At 39.0% G+C, this 16,708-nt stretch overlaps 1 protein-coding gene across 1 annotated transcript in view; it reads left to right on the forward strand.

Annotated features, from left to right (window-relative positions):
- The window catches only part of CRYBG1 (crystallin beta-gamma domain containing 1), a 95,589-nt gene that overhangs the window by 56,625 nt on the left and 22,256 nt on the right, over nt 1-16,708 (forward strand). Inside the window, 11 exon segments of the mRNA XM_066547551.1 lie at nt 4,879-6,328; nt 6,407-6,583; nt 9,027-9,074; nt 9,188-9,306; nt 10,530-10,686; nt 11,633-11,772; nt 14,835-14,961; nt 15,288-15,323; nt 15,722-15,864; nt 16,114-16,240; nt 16,332-16,477. Of these exon segments, the coding sequence (XP_066403648.1) occupies nt 4,879-6,328; nt 6,407-6,583; nt 9,027-9,074; nt 9,188-9,306; nt 10,530-10,686; nt 11,633-11,772; nt 14,835-14,961; nt 15,288-15,323; nt 15,722-15,864; nt 16,114-16,240; nt 16,332-16,477 (2,670 nt within the window).

Here is a 16,708-nt window from a genome sequence, read left to right on the forward strand (position 1 = left end):
GTTTAAAAAGCCTAGTACTGAAAGTTAAACTGTGGCATTTTTGTACTGGGTGATGCCTTGCCATCTGGCAGTATAGATCACAAATCTTAAACTCCTGAGTTTGTATCTTCACAGCTTCAAAGGAAAGGTAGCTTTCAGATTGTTTTTTCTCTGTGTCACTTAGTGATGATGAAGTTATAAACAGCTGCATAGCTGGATTTCATTTTTTTCTGTGTATCTCCTTGCTGTACAGTGAATTATCTTTTACTGTACTCATAAAGTAACAGACGAGTGTCCTGTCTGAAAGACCAAATTTTAACAAATAAACAAGCTGTTCTATTTCATCCCTTTTTGTGGGGTGTGTGACACTGTGTCTTGGCCTTATCTGCTGCTATAGGAGCTTTAGCCCTGGGTGGGGACTGCTGTGTTGCCTGCAAGGTTTCTGATGCGTCTGATAGCTGTCATAGCACAGCACCACACCATTTCTTTAGCCAGAGTGACATGCTCGGGTGATCTGGTATAATTTAGAGTCATTCATTAGAATGTATGAACTATAAACCTGGATGGGGATTAAGGTGCTGTAAAATGGGAAGGGGAAAGATGGTGCCATTACTAGAAGATGGTGTGTTTTTATTCTCTAGTTATCACTGTGAACAGATAAATTTTTCATTTTCAAAGGTCAAAAAGTTTTTTTTAGATAGTTCACATTCATTCCTTTCTGGTTGAAAAATACCCATTTACTTAGAGATTCTTTGGCCCCTTGTAAGATGGATTTTATATAATACAAGTAGTTCTCCCTTAAAAGTGCATGATATCTCTTACTAATGACATTGTGCCAATTCTGGGAATCAGGTTTCTTTGGAATCAATTTCAAAACAGGTCATTTTCTCCATCACCTCCAGAAATGCAGGTTTCCTGTAAATAAAGATAGCATTTTCTCTCTTTTCTCCATTTATGTCTGTGTACTGGATAACTTGAAAGTCACAGGATACTTTGCTTCTAGCTTTTGAAAGGGAAGCCTGTCAGATTTGAGACTAAAATGAGGTTGATGGTAAATCTTAATTGGCAAATAAAACCTCAGGCAGCAGTCACTTTGATGTGCTTAGCGGAAAACTTGGCTTCAGTTGTCATACTTTATGTTCAGACATGGTTTTGTAGTTGCCTTTGCATTTAAGCCCACTTGTTGAATTATTCTTCTCTTTTCACATGCCATTTTTCTTTGCTCACCTCAATCTGATATTTTGGCATCAGTGTTTTTTTGGCACCACTTGCAAGCTTGATGTGTGACTCACCTTCCATTTTTGACTGTTGGGAGAGGTTTAACTGCTTGCTTCCACAGTTTAGCTGCAAGGTGTAACCACAGAGAAGGACATTGGTATTTCTCTTGTGCCTGCTTGTTCCTGGCGTCACAGATCAGTAAGAATGAGCCACACTGGACTCTTTGTAAGAAAGCATTTGTGCTGTTTTTTCCCCCATACAAGATGGGAGACTTAAAGGATACTCAAACAACATTTCCTTTTAAACAAGCTTGGTGACTCAGTTCTTGCAAGAAAGCGCATCTTTTGGCTGTATTTAAAACCTGTATTTTGTAGTGTGGAAAAAGGTGTAATGAAAAGATTAGAAGAGGCCAGCTGTAGTGAGTGGAGCTGCAGGGCTGAGCTTTCTCATGCTCTCTGGTTTCAGCTGTTTGGCTGCTGCTGCTGTGCAGAAGTACTGCAGAATACAAAATACAAAGTGTTGAAGTGGTTGTTTCTGCATAAATTTGCAAACCTTGAAACTATACCTTTGAGGGGTGAGCTCTTCATTTAAAAGAGGTTTTAGATGTGGCTGATAAGTATCACTGTTAGCCATTAAACTTGCTTGTGTCAGGGCATACAGAGAGACACAGATTTTTATGGGAAAGATATGTGTTATGTTGAAATGTAGTAGTGCAAGTGACAGGCTGACAAAAGGGTGGTATGGGAATGACTTTGTTAAGATAATTGGGCCGTTAGTGTTACCTCTTGAAAATACAGGTAAAAGAAAAGGATAAGTACATTTTTCTTCTGATCAGAAAAGGATATGAAAGATCCTGGTGAGCAGGAAATTCAGCACGTTTCAGTAGTGCATCATTGTACCAGGTGAAGGCTGTGCTGTGCTCCATAGGCAGGAGCATAGCCAGCAGGTCTTAGTACTCATGGGTCTACATCTGAGTCATTCTGTTGAGTTGTAGCTCTTCCTCCCCTTCCAGCTCTCTTCTGGTATAAGAGAGATGTTCCCAAATTGGAATGAGTCCAGCAGTGAGCCATTAGAGAAGGTGACAGCTCTGGAGCAAAGCATGTATGAGGAGAAGCTGAAGCAGCTTGGTTTCTTCAGCTGAGAGAAGAGAAGGATACAGATAGACCTCTGTCATCTCTCACTACCTATAGAGAAGGCAGAGCCAGATTTGTCCCTGAGCTGTGAAGGGACAACAGCCACAGCTGCAAGTTGCGGCAGTGAAGTTTTAATGGGATATAAGGCAAAAATAATTCCCAGCGACAGTGGCCGCCCTGCTGCAGTGCTTCACGAGGAAGGTTGTGAGATCTTGACCCTTGAAGTTATTCAAAACTTGGTCAGGCAAAGCTTTCAGGAACTTGATCTAACTTTGAAGCTGTCCCTGTTTTGAGTAGGAAGTTAGGCTAGCTGATCTTCAGAGGTCCCTTGCAACTCATAGTCATTTTCCAAAGAGAAAAGTCATAGAATAATTTAACTTTTAAAAGTTTAGGAAAAAACAGTTGTAGTTCAAATGAAAAGTAGTGCCTCAATATATTTAATTTTATGCTCTATGATAGTTCCCTTCATACCTTCTCTCTTTCAGGAACATTTTGGTTTTCTGTTTTTCCTTAAATTTTCCAAGTGTGTTTTATTATCTGAAGTATGGCCAGTGGATTTTAAGTTTGCTGTTTCCTTTCTTATTGATCATACATTTTTCATATTTCTTCATAAAGTTGTGAACTAGCTTGAGTAGGCTGGTAGTTAGAGGGAGCAGTGTCGGGAGGTCTTCTCTGAAATGACATGATGACAAGAAGGACATGGAACTGTTGGAGCAAATCCAGAGGAGGGCACAAAGTTGATAAGAGGACCAGAGCACCTTCCCTATGGAGACAGGCTGAAAGAGTTGGGGCTTCACAGGGAAGAGACGATTGCACAGAGACCTCATAAAAACCTTCCAGTATCTGAAGGTGGGGGTCTACAGGGAAGCTGAAAAAGGACTCTTTGCCAGGAGCTGTAGTGATAGGATAAGGAGTACTGGGTACAAACTGAGAGACAGGAAATTTATGTTGAATATTAGGAAGAGACTTTGTACTGTGAGGGTGGTAAGACACTACAAAAGGTTTCCTGGGGAGGTTGAGGATGCCCCAATTCTGGCAGTGTTCAAAGCCAGGTTGGAAAAGGCTTTGAGCAACCTGGTCTAGTGGGAGGTGTCCCTGCCCATGGCAGGAGAGTAGAGGCTAGATGATCTTTCAAGATCCATTGCAGCCTCTTAATAGTCTATGATTCTATGATTTTTAACAGTTGCTCTTTGTATAGATTCGTAGGTAACTATTTTTGAATCTTCCTGTTATTTCAGTAAGTTTGTTCCTCATGGTATTCCCAAGAAATAGAACTTGTACAATGGAGAATCTTGCATTAGAAGGGTTTAATTTCTTACTTGGGATGGATCATTTGAGGAAGAGGGGAATGGATCTCATGTTTTGGATTGTTCCTATATCTCATACCTCTTTCTTGGGCTAAGGAGCTGCCTGAAAACTTAGTGAACACAGTTTATGTAGGTAAAAAAAGAAGAAAACACTTAAGTACCAGAATCATCCATTGATTGGTAGAGCATTTGGGACCCTGGAGATGGCTGCAAGCTATTTTCTTTTCATCCCCCACATTTGTCAGTTTTCATGTAGGGCAGCTTCTACCTGTCCTTCTGCTGCTGTGTCCCCAGATTCCTCTCTGGAGAACAGGACTGTCTTAGAGGTGATGGTGGGCTCCTTGACACTCCTTAGATCTGACTGATTAATTTTGAAGCCATCTGCCTTGCATCTTCACAGCTGTTCATACTGTACAGTATGCAGTAGCAAGTTACATGGACAAATAATTTTTCTGGTATTCAGAGAAAGGAGCTTGAAACACTCAGCTGTGCCTTCTGCCATAGCACAGGAGTACTGTGTGCATGTACTTGTACATGCCTCCCTGGCCACTCTGATAGAAAAGATTTGTGCTTCCAAATTCAATTCTTGTAAAATTATTAGGCTTAGTTTACACAATTTAAATTGCTAGCTTAGTTTACATGAAGGAAGTGGAAGAGTCCTCACATGTGGTGTTCGCTTAGCCAAGGTGGTGATGCAGTGCTTGGGGACAGCTAACATTTTCTGCAAGCACTCGTGAAAGAGTTTTCACTCAATTCGAGGTTGCTTCTGCAGTATAGGTGTAAAAGCTGCAAAGAATCTGGTCAGATGTCTTCAAAACTCATGGGAGAGAATATGCAAATGTTAACCAACTCATTATCACCTTAATGAATTGGGATTTGCTTTCTAAACTCTGTAGGGAATTGCATGTTTATAATTTATTCTGCCTATTCAGTACTAAATGTTAATGTCTGTCAGTCATAAGTAGTTGAGTTCTCTGCCTCAATTGCAGATGCTGTAAGTTGCTGTGTTTGTCTTACCAACCTTAAAGAACTAAGTACATGTTTGAAATACATACTCCTTATTTAGTGTCTAATTTTTTACATCCATATAGTTACTCCTCTTTTAGTTGATTCCTTTTGAGATATCAAAATTTGAATTAAGTCTGTGGTTTATAATTCTACTTTTTATTGTTTTGAAAATTGTTACAAGCCTGTTCAAGATTAATTAAAGATGTCAATCTGTGTCACTTTGCCTCTTCTAGTCCAGCCAAACCGAAGAACATAGAGCTGAATTTTAAAACACCTACGAATCAAGACAGTTTAGAAAGTGAGCAGGACACTCTTGAAAAACCAGTTAATAAAACTAACAGCAACATTGCCAACAAAATTTCCTTGTTTGAAAACAAATGTGCTAGCCAGAACCAGAGACCTACTGACATCCCTGCTTCAAAAAATAATGCTGTACCAAGCACATTCGTTGGCAGAGCAAAGCTGAAATTTGGAAAACAACCTAAAGAAAACGAACAGCCTGATAAAACATTAAATAAGCAAAGCAGCCGCCAGAAGTTATTTGAGAATGGCACACTGGAGAAAGAAAGCACTGCAGAGTTAAAAGGCAAAAATGGAGAAATCTTTACCTCTTATGAGGATATTGGGAAGACAACAGAACTTAAAGTAAAAGCTGCCATATCCCTTTTTAACCAAAGCAGCAAAAGTGATGCTGGTAGTGTCTCTCTGAAGCAACCAGAATCAGAATTAACCACAGCAAAGAAAGAAAGTTCACCTTTTAAACTGCCTTTGCACTCACCTGTAAAAACTGAAAATGCTCAAGATCCTTTCTACCAAAGAAATTACACAAGCTCAGAATTCCATAGAAATGAAGAAAAAGTGCTGCCAAACACAGAGGCTTTATCACCGTGCAATGATGATAAATATCCTCTACCATCTCAGGTTTCCAGATCAGAATTTAGGAAGATGGAAAATGGAGATAAAAAGGTAAAGCCAGGAGATTTGAACTTTGCACCACTTGAGTATGATGACAGCAATCAAGACACTGTATTGGAATCAGAGCACAACACCAATACACAAAAGAGCCCAGGGGAAGCCTGTAATGGATCTGCTGAAGACGACAGCATTTTTGATTCCCCATCTGACATGAAGAAGTTTGCTGAAACAATAAAAAACTTAGACAGCTCAGTTTGTTTACCCCAGAAAAAGAAGAGGTCAAAGCTTCCCAAGTCTCCAGCACCCCACTTTGCAATGCCTCCCATTCATGAAGACAACTTAGAGAAAGTATTTGATCCTAGTGTATTTACTTTTGGTTTGGGACTGAGGAGGGAAAAAACACAGGATCTGTTACCAGCACAACAAATGAAAATGCAAAGCCTGGAAACAATAGCCAGAGTCAGGCCCAAGCGTGCATCAACAGAGCAAAGTATCATATTCAAAGCTCTGCAGTCATGTAGAGAGGAACCTGCCTTTACTCAGGAAATAAATGGAAAAGAGAACATTGACTGTACAGATGGTGAAATTAAGAGATCACGGCTTGAAAAAAGTTCCCTCTTCTCAAGCTTGCTGTCTTCTAAAGAAAAGTTTTTTAGCCCTTCTGTCACTCCAGTAAATAACACAACAGCTTTTGCAACTGACTCCTCGGGGATGCCTCCTTTACAACAGGATGTTTCTGGGCCATTCATCATGCCTCAAAAATCTGAGGTAATAAAGATCATTCAGGAAATGAAACAATGTTTGCCAACATGCTGAATGACTGTTAATTTTGATTTTGCAATTCAGTCTCTTTCAGATGTGAAGTTTCCAAGTTTTGTGGAGAAGTACCTGCAAGCAGATAGTGCCAAAAAAGAGCTAAGTTTACAAATGCCCAACTATGGCAATCCTGAGAAAAGTTTTTCGAGCTGGTTAGGAACAAGCAGATATGAATCGAATGTCCCTCCTGGTTTATTAGATGTGGATGTAAGTATTGTGTTTTTAAAAAGCTGCCTGCAAAGTTATCCAGCTTTTATGTTTTTGATAGACAATGTGCATATATTGGTTTTTTTCCCCTCTTTGGGATATGTATACATTACAAATACATTGAGGTGAACTTTGGTATGGTACCAGTTTTATCTGAAAAGGAAAATGAGACTTTTTGCAAATATGAATGGAAAGCATTTTTTGAATATGTCTTTGTACTTGATTTTGTATTATATTGAAACAAATATTATGCTAACTTAATTTGTTATTAGTAGAATGCTTTCTGTGAACTTCAGAAAGCTTCTGTTGAAGTAATCTCTCTTCTCTTCCAACAAGACATTCAGCCATTGTACAGTTAAATAAGTAACAGAGCAAATTTTTTATTTTAGCTCTCTGTTGTATTCCCATGTATCAGCAGAAAAATATATATATTCTTTAAGAATACTGTAATAACTGGATAGTAGTGATTATTGAAAGTGCTGCTACAGTGTAGGACTGTCCCTTGGTCTGATTACAAGCATCTGTTCTTCATGACTGAAGACAGACCTATGTTTTCCCCTCAAAGCAACTTTATTATGGAATATATTTGTAATTTCTGTTTTCAAAATAATGACTAAATGTCCTGTAGTATTTGCTATTTCTGTTAATGTAAGCCCTTATTGTGACCTGAGAGGAAAATGATAACCAGGAGATCTAAAAACCATGGGAAGAAATATGTTTTCTAAAATTTAATAGCCACATGAATGGGACCTGTGGAATTGAAGCAGCATGTAAGAAGTTTGAGAAATACTTTCCAAAGCTAATGATTATCTGCTATAGCAGTTCTACTAAAAGGAGCTCCTTTCTTTGTCACCTTGCAGGAGACAACCATCCATGGTACCTTGCAGTTCTGAGAATGTAGATTCTTCTCTTATGGGAAGTTTTCTGAATTAGAGTAGAGATGAAAATTAGGGGGGTTTTTTACAGTAGTGTAGATTTATGTTACCAATTAAACAGGCTTTCTTATTCTGTTGGTCCTGCTTGGATTTAAAAACTTGAATTTAAAGCTAAATGTCTAATACTCTCTTAGTTTGTTTTTTGCTACTTAAACTGTTTTTCTTGAGTGGGTTTCAATTTTGCAGTAGAATGTGGAGGTCTGATATAGCAGTGAAGTGTGTACATACCTAAGACTTTAGGGTTCATACCTAACCCTTTAGGCTTCAAAGGGTGTCTGGATTTCTGTGGCACTGTTGCTGACTGGAATGTTTTGCTCAAAGGGTTTCTGGATTTCTGTGGCACTGCTGCTGACTGAAATGTTTTGCTCAAGTCAGGAATCAGAAAGGTTTCTGTGAGGTGTACCTGCTGTGCATCTTCCACTGACTAAGAAAATGGTGATGCAATGGCTAGTGGGTGATGTGAAGGAAGGAGTAAGGGCAGCCCAAAACAATGACTTTGGCATTCCTCAAAACACAGAACAAGTTTTAACTGGAACTGAAGCTCAGGCTAAAAACCAGTCGTGCTTCAACATGTCTTGATGATGCCTACAAAAACCTGGTGGTGGTTAAGAAGTGTCTTGCGACCACTGCCTGCTCTGCATATTAACTACTATGTTCTCTTTAATTCCTTGCACATGTTGCTGGTTACCTATTTAGGGGCAGGAGCTGTTTTTGTCTTTTTGTTTGTGTGAATCATTCCTAGAAGAGCAGGACCCTGTCCCAGAATGGACACTCCTATCCTTGCTAGGAAACCAAACACATAATTCCAGTGCTTGCTTTATTTGTTTGAAGGTGACGTGATGCAACCACAACTTTCCCATATATTCTGTATCATACAATTTACTGCTGACTTCAGCATTGTTTTAGATTTTGTATACCTCCATGTGTTTTAGCTGTTCTGAATATTTTTAGTTTATCACTTAGTGCTCAGTCTCATGCTCTTTGAGGAAACTTTTTACAAAATTGATTATGCTGGTTAGCTTATACATGAATGTGCCATCATGCATCCTCAGTATTTTCATATATTTCTTAAAAATACACCATGCTTTATGGCTTGACATTTTTGGACATTTAAACTCATCTTTATTATTGTACAGCATGTACTTCATCGCTGGCAGTTTTTAAAGTAGTCTCTTGGTATTAAAATCCTCGGCTTTGTAGGAAGATGATCAGGATGATTTTTAAGCATTTCAGATCTGAGGTTAGTCAACTTCAGTAAGATGACAATTCAGAGTTTTTAAAAAGTGTATAAATTTATACATTTGTGACAAGGTGCTGTTCTGCAAGGGGAAGTAGAGATTGAAGTGGTAAGTAGGTATAGTTAAAAGGTTACCAACTTTTACTATTCAGAGTATTTTTTGTTTTCTTCTACTAGCCCTTTTTCTATAGCTGAGTATCTTTATTGAAAATGCTTTTGATTTTGTGGGGGGTTTTTTGTAATTTTTTTTTCTCTTCTCACTGTCTGTTAGACACTTCCAAGAAATGGACAAAGTAAAATCAATCCCAGACCTGGCAAGGTAAGATCAATTTTAATAGTTTTAGTGTTCCTTTCTATATTTAAAGCTTAGGAAGATAGAACTGTATGTTACTGGTGTGTTTTTCTGTTTTGTTGGATTTTTTTTTAACACAGCTGGTGATATGCTGTGACTCAGACTGTCAAAAAGCTGGCATTGAAGTTTTCCATGATGTTCCAGATTGCAGTTCTTGGGTTCTGTCACCAACAATTTTAGTTAAAGTCATCAGAGGATGGTAAGAGATCAATTTTTACTCTTTATGCAAAGATTTTTACTCTATCCAAAAATGTTTTGAAGCAGGACTGGCATGTGATTCACAGTAAGTCTGGCTTGTAACAATGTAGAACTGTGAGCAAGAAATAGGGCATTTTACCTCTGCAGCAGGAAGTTCTGAGCTGGAAAACCTATTTTGCTGACTAATTGAGTGAGTGTTAGCATCTGGCAGGGTGCGAGATGTCACCAGGCATAGGTGTGGGATGAAATGACAGATTCTGTTCAGCTCTTTTGCCTTTCAACTCCTCTGGTCATTAGGGATTCTTGCATAGTGTTTGGATTGGGCTAAAAGGCTAGCAAATAAGTTTTAAGCTAGGTCTTACATAATTATGTCATGACCAAAGGAATAGGATGGTGCTGTAGAGATAATTGACTGTTTCTCTGACAAAAGGAGGGATTTTGCTCTAAAAGCTGTATTGCCCAAGAGTAATTCAAAGCAAGTATCTCCTGCTTTCTTCATAGCATCAACAGAGGGGCCATTAGTAGTGTGGCTAGCACAGCAAGTTATGCTGTGGCCAGGCTATAATGCAGTCAAATAGCAGGTTCTCAAAAGTAATTATCTGATAGTGAGGTGCAGACACAAGGGCTAGCCGCAGTAGGAGGTCCTGGGAAGCAAACTGATTGCTGTTTAGCTTCAGAAAACTGGAACAAAAACCTTTTGATCTCTGTAAACCAGGTTGTCTTTTCTAGCGTGGTCTAGAGGGACTGGGTCTGGGGTTTTTTCCTCCTTCCATTGAGAGCCTGAGTGAAGGGTTTGTATTTGCAGATGGATGAAGTTCTTATTTAGTTATTTATTCTGTTCTGCCATTAAAAATGAGGTCTGCAGTGTCATTGTTTTCTCTGATGTACAAATTGGTTCTGATTAGTATCTCATACGAAGTCTGGTATTCAGAGACAGTAGTCTTTGCTGCCTCCAATTATCAATTTTAAAAGGTGGAGGAGTTTTTTGTGAAAGTACAATTCAGCAGTAGACATTTTTGGTTTTATCATTGTTTTTAAAGGTATCACAGAGACTGAAAATGGCTTGAATCAGCAGTGTTGGGTGAATAAGGTGTATTGTGGAAATGGCAAGGGTTTGGAAACAGTACTGTGTATGAAACTATTTGTTAAGTGGGATCGTGATTTTTGCAAATCACACATGATAAAGCACCATGAAAAATTAGATTTTTCAAAATTTATTTTAAGCTGGATACTCTATGAAAAACCAAATTTTGAAGGCCCCTCTATTCCATTGGAAGAAGGAGAGTTGGAACTCACAGATATTTGGGGTGCAGGTGCTTCTGAAGAGCAAAGTGACTGCACGTCTCAAAAGCCTGCAGTGATCGGTTCAATAAGACATGTTGTTAAGGCAAGTAATACAAGTCAAAAATATTTTTATAGATCTTAATGTGTAGTGATGTTTTATACTGATAGAGCATGTGATTGGTCTATTAGGACACAAGTGTAACATGAGCTACAAGTGCATGAAACAATATTCTTTGTTGAAGTTCATGTTTGATCACAAAATGCATGTGGGGGCTTTTGTGCAGTGGGGGTTGTGGTAATATCAAGAGGAGGGACAGGGTAGGAACAGAACTTGGTGGGCTTTATTAGAATAGCCACCAAAATGCTACATACAGCATATGCTTTGTAGTCTGGTCAGTGTCAGGAGAAGCATCCCAGGAAACTATCAATAATTTTGTATTTTCAAAATATTGCTTTTTCTTTTTTTTGCAATACAAACCAAATTTGCAGTCAATACAGACTTCAGTGTGAAACACCAAATTTTGGTTTGCCTGGTATGGGCAAACTTACCAGTGAGTTTCACACATGATGGAACATCTTTTCTATGCACTTTTAACCTACCATTAAGTAGTTGCAATTTCAGGTTACCAAAACAAGCACAAGCTATAAAGTTATTTGAGTAGGATAGGAAAAAGGAGGAATATATGTTGCTTGTAACTACAATTCTTGTTTAAGTTGCAGTTCTCTTCAAGGATGGCTTGTTTGGTATTATCTTAGGATTTAATTTGCTAGAGGAGATGTTAACTGATGAAAGAAGATGCATTCCTGCCTAGATGGCAGAAAGTAAACAATGTAAATGCTGATTAGAGATTGTCTTGCTTCAAACAGAGACAGGCAAACTGGCTTAGCTATACTTTTATTATAGGCATCTAATAGCAGTAGTAATTGACAAGGGGGGGGAACAATTTAAAATAAACAGGTGTTTCAAAACTGATTTAGTTATGCACAGTAATTATAGAACTCCCAGCACAGATCAAGTGATTATGGCAATCTTCATTTTTCAGGATTACAGGGTTTGCCGAATTGATTTGTATACAGAGCCTGAAGGGTTAGGAATCGTGACTTCCTTTTTTGATGATACTGAAGAAACAGGGGTGTTTGGAACCACTCAGAAGACTTGTTCTATTAAAGTGCATTGGGGCATGTAAGTATGCAGCTCTGTATGAATGTGTAGTGTGATGACAGGAATTTGGTTTAAACCATTGGTTATGCCTGTCAGACTCGCGAGCAGGCTATATTTATTCTAGTCCTATATTTTGGCAGTCTATTTGTTGACAGTAGTGTTAGTACATCACTGTAATGCTTCACTCTTGTGGAGTCTGACCTAGAATGTTTTGTTAGAGCTAGATTTTCTTCTGCTTGCGTGTAGTAAATACTGAATAACCCTTGTGTATTTGTAGCCAAGGAATAAGAGTTTGCCTCTCTTGCTTTTTCTCATTCAGGCAAACTTACCATAAGTAAGGGTAGGGAATGAACTGTTATAATAAGACTGCATTTCCCACTTGCTTTCTTCTAAACTTGAAATGATCCAAAGAAGAAAATTTTTGAAGTCCTTCTGTTATAAACTAAGACTCAGTGCTTAGAGAGTCCATATGTGACATTGTATTTTACACTGCATTTTGATCTGGGCTTTTATGGTGATGTGTAATACAAAGAGGTTATGTCACTTGAAAACATCTGGCCATCTGAGTTAGGAGGGTAATATTGTGAACCAAGCAAGCTTTTATGAGAAAGGAGATTGCTCTAAGGAGCAATCCAGGTGCTGTACCAGTATTAGTTTTCATGGCTTAATAAACAAACTAGTAAATCATTATGGAAAGCATGCTTCAAAGTAGTACAGGGAAAAGTATGCAGAAGAGAGAGAGAGAGCCTTCTTTCAGAAAAAGTGAGACTGGAGCCATTTCCAGTCATCCTGCAGAACTTCTTCCAGGATGTACAGACCTTGGTTGTTAGCTCTTATGTTTGGGCACTGATAGCACTTGCCTTGATGCAAATGGTCTAACTATCAAAAGCTGCCTAGCTGAAGGCAGGTGTTACATATCACTTTTTATAGAAATATGTAAAGCAAAGATGTTTCAAATCTACCACATGATATACAGACATTTTTGTTGTTAGGCAAAGAGTATTTTATCTGAGTAAATATTTACACCTTGATTTGTTGAAAAAAATGAATCATTTTGGTATGTAGGCAAATTTGAAGATGTCCAAGTAGTTGATTCTCTGACAGGAAGTTATTTCTGGTGAACTGCAACATCAATCCAAATTACATGTCTTGCAAGAGTAAGGAAATCAGATATGTGATTTGCAGGTTGATTGTTAATTCACTTCATCTATGTCTCCATTTTGTTTCTGTCTCACTTAAAAGCTATCTGTGACCAGTAAAATTACAGGTTTTTTGGAAGAAGGCAGAGCCTGTGCACATCTGAGTTGTCTTTATTTTGCATTAGTGTAACAGCATTGTTTTACTAAATCCACATGAATTCTTGCTGTCTTAATATCTCTCTCTTGCATTTGTATCCCTGAAGGAAAGCAGACTAATATTTTCGCCAGGAAGTGAAATAACTATTTTTCAACTGTCTTTCTCAGATATCTGTTTATTAGTCCAGTGTAGAAAGAAGTCACTTCCATGAGAAATTCTGCAGATGGCTGCTGCTTTTTTGCATGTTGCAGGGTTAGGGGTTTTTTTGCCTTTAGTTTACAAGCATGACATAGTTCACTGTGTTGGCAGGTGAGGGAGGCTCTGATTCTGAGTCACCTTGCCATGTGGGTGTGGTTGTATCATCTTAAAGTTTCCCAGTGTTCATGCTTAATTGCTGTTTGTTAAAAGCTGCCAACAAAAATGAGTCAATGCACCTTTATCTTCTGACTGTACTCTCTCCTTGTTCTTCCATGTGTGTCAGTTCTTGCAGTGAAGTTAGTCATAGAATCCCTTAAGATGGAAAAGGCCTTGTAAGACCATCCAGTACCACCATTAACCCAACACTGCCAAGTCCACCACTAAACCATATCCCTAAGCACCACTACTGAACATCTTTTGAATACCTACAGAGATTATGACTCCACCACTCCCCTGAGCAGCCTGTTACAGGGATTGACAACTCTTTCAGTGAATTATTTTTTCCTAATATCCAGTCTAAACCTACACAGGTGCAGCTTGAGGCCACTTCCACTTGTCCAGTCACTGCCTGTCTACAACCTCCTTTCAAGGCAGTTGTAAAGAGCAATGAGATCTCCCCAGAGTCTCATTCTTTCCAGGCTGAACACCTCCAGCTCCTTCAGCCATTCTTATTAGACTTGTGCTCCAGATCTTCCACCAGCTCAATTGTCCCCTTCTAGACATGATCCAGCCCCTCAATGTCCTTGGTGTAGTGAGGGTTCCAAAACTGATCCTGAAACGCAGGATTTGAGGTGTGGCATCACCAGTGTTGAGTACAGGGGGACAGTCACTGCTTTGGTCCTGCTGGCCACACTGTTGCTGGTACAGGCCAGGATGCCATTGGCCTTCTTGGCCACCTGGGCACAGCTGGCTCATGTATAACTGCTGTTGACCAGCACCCCCAGGTCTTTTTCTGCCAAGCAGCTTTTCAACCACCCTTCCCCAATCCTGAAGCACTGCTTGGGAATGTTGTGACCTGGTACTTTCCCATGTTGAACCTCATCCCATTGGCCTTGGCCCATTGATCCAGATCCCCCTGTAAAGATTTCTTATCCTTCAGCAGATCACCCAGCTTCTCCCACCCAGATTCTTGTCATCTGCAAAACAGCTGAGGGAGCACTCAAATCCCCTCATCCAAATCATTAATATTAAGGTATTAAACAGAATTTACCCCAGTACTGACCCTTGGAAGTACCAAATCATTAATATTAAGGTATTAAACAGAATTTAGCCCAGTACTGAGCCCTTGGAAGTACCACGTGTGACCAGCCACAAGCGAAGGGTTTACTGAGTGGTGTGAATATGGGGCAAGCAATGTATGAAACATTCAGCTACAGACAGTAATGAAACTAAAGCACCTTGCTTGTTTCTTGGAGCCATGTGTCTGCAATGAAACTATACCAATTTGGGCCAGTTTATATTAGCTTGGCATCCCCCTTTAAAGGGAACAATGATCTTGTTCCTTAAGTAAGCATATTGTCTTGTTCTTTACTGTTCAGAAATGTTCTGGGGGTTTCATGTCTTTTGTCCTTCCACCCCTCTACTTTTAGATGGCTTCTTTATGAAGAACCTGGTTTCCAGGGAGTCCCTTTAATGTTGGAGCCTGGTGAATATCCTAATTTATTATTCTGGGAGAAGAAGGAAGCCTACATTAGGTCCATGAGACCCTTGAAAATGGTAAACTACTGGTATTACTTACAAGTTAAATGACCTATGTTTATGTGTTAGAAATAATGTATTAAGGTGGTTAGATTTTTCAAGACTTAGAAAAAATGTAACTCTTTAAAAAAAACCTAAAATTTTTAGTCTATAAAATTCTTGAATTTACAACATTTGATTGCATCCATCTCGGCCATTAATCTGTCGTTTATTTTCACTTGCACTCTTTAAGGAATATTTCACCTCAGTCCTTGACTTTTTGCAGAGAACTGATGACTCTTAGAGACATCTACATGTTGTCTAAGTCATGAAAAGCTTAATTTTTCTTCTTTTTCTTTTAACAGGGTGGTCGCAAAGTTGAATTCAGTGGGGAGCCAAAGGTAAAAGTCAGTATGTGTTGATTGTCCAAAGCTATTTTACTGCACATGAACTACACGTGGGTAGATAAGTATGCTTTGATTGGATACTGATGCTTTACTGGGTAGCCCTTTTTTATGTGACCACACCATGAAAATACAACTTCTGTTAGATTTCTGCATCTATCACATGCATAAATGACAGTATTAACAGCAATCCAGATGATGCAGATGGGCAATCAATGCTCAAGCCCTCACATTGCATCTCTAGTGGAAAGGCCTCTTGTAGAGGAGAGAGAGATCCCACTAGTTGGTTTTATAATTTTGCATTCTCCCTCTATGTGCCTATGCTAAAGAAATTGTCTGTTGTCAGAATTCATCATCCTCCCTGCAATTTTTCTTTTCCTTCATTTCTGCGCCAGGTAATTGTTTATGAGAAGCCTTTCTTTGAAGGAAAGCATGTGGAAATAGAATCAGAAGTCTTTATGCTTGATGACAAGGAATCAGAAGACAAGACAAGAATTCCACTTACATCAGTGGGATCCATGAAAGTACTGGGAGGAGTGTAAGTGTGGAAAAGTGGTATTTACCCTCCAGCTGAGGTAGTAACTCCATAGGCTGGAAGTTGCAGTGGATAAATCCAATCCCTCTTTGTTCTGTTTTTGTAATTTTTGGGTTGAGGTATACACCAGGGTTAAATTTAAAAATATTCACAGCAAAAGAGTAAATATTACGTATCTATATCTGCTCCATGAAACCATGGAGTGGCACTTGTGCATTTTCACGTTCATCCTCTGTTGTTTTTGTTGTTCAGCTGGGTTGCTTACGAGAAGCCTGGGTTTGAAGGCCACCAGTACCTGCTGGAAGAAGGAGCGTATCGGGATTGGGCAGACTGGGGTGGCTACGATGAGGAGGTGCAGTCCCTGCGACCAATTGTTGGGGTAAGTTCCAAGAACACACAGTAGGCATCTCCTGAGTGCTCTGAGATGTCACGTGGCACTTTCCTTATGGTGCTCCTCTTTGTTTTAACAGGATTTCACAAGTTCTCATATGATAATGTACAGTGAAAAAGACTTTGGATCAAAGGGTTCCAATATCAACGTGTTAGGTATCATTTCCAATTTGAAAGACACTGGATATGGGCTGAGGACACAGTCTATAAATGTGCTAAGTGGCGTGTAAGTGATATTTTTATTCACTCTTTCATTTTAGATATGCTGGTCTTTATAGAAATTGATGGTGTTTGCAGATGTTTTTCAGGACTCTGACTTCTCTGTGGAGTCTTCAGATAAAATTTTCTGCCCTTGACTACAGAATGTGAAAAGTAAAGTTTTGGTGAATGTGTACAATAAATCATCTTTCTTCTTACAATAAGATAAGATGGTCTGAGGAAGCATTGACTTTCTGAT

The sequence above is a fragment of the Molothrus aeneus genome, chromosome 3 (genome assembly GCF_037042795.1).
Source record: "Molothrus aeneus isolate 106 chromosome 3, BPBGC_Maene_1.0, whole genome shotgun sequence".
Classification (NCBI taxonomy): Eukaryota; Metazoa; Chordata; class Aves; order Passeriformes; family Icteridae; genus Molothrus; species Molothrus aeneus.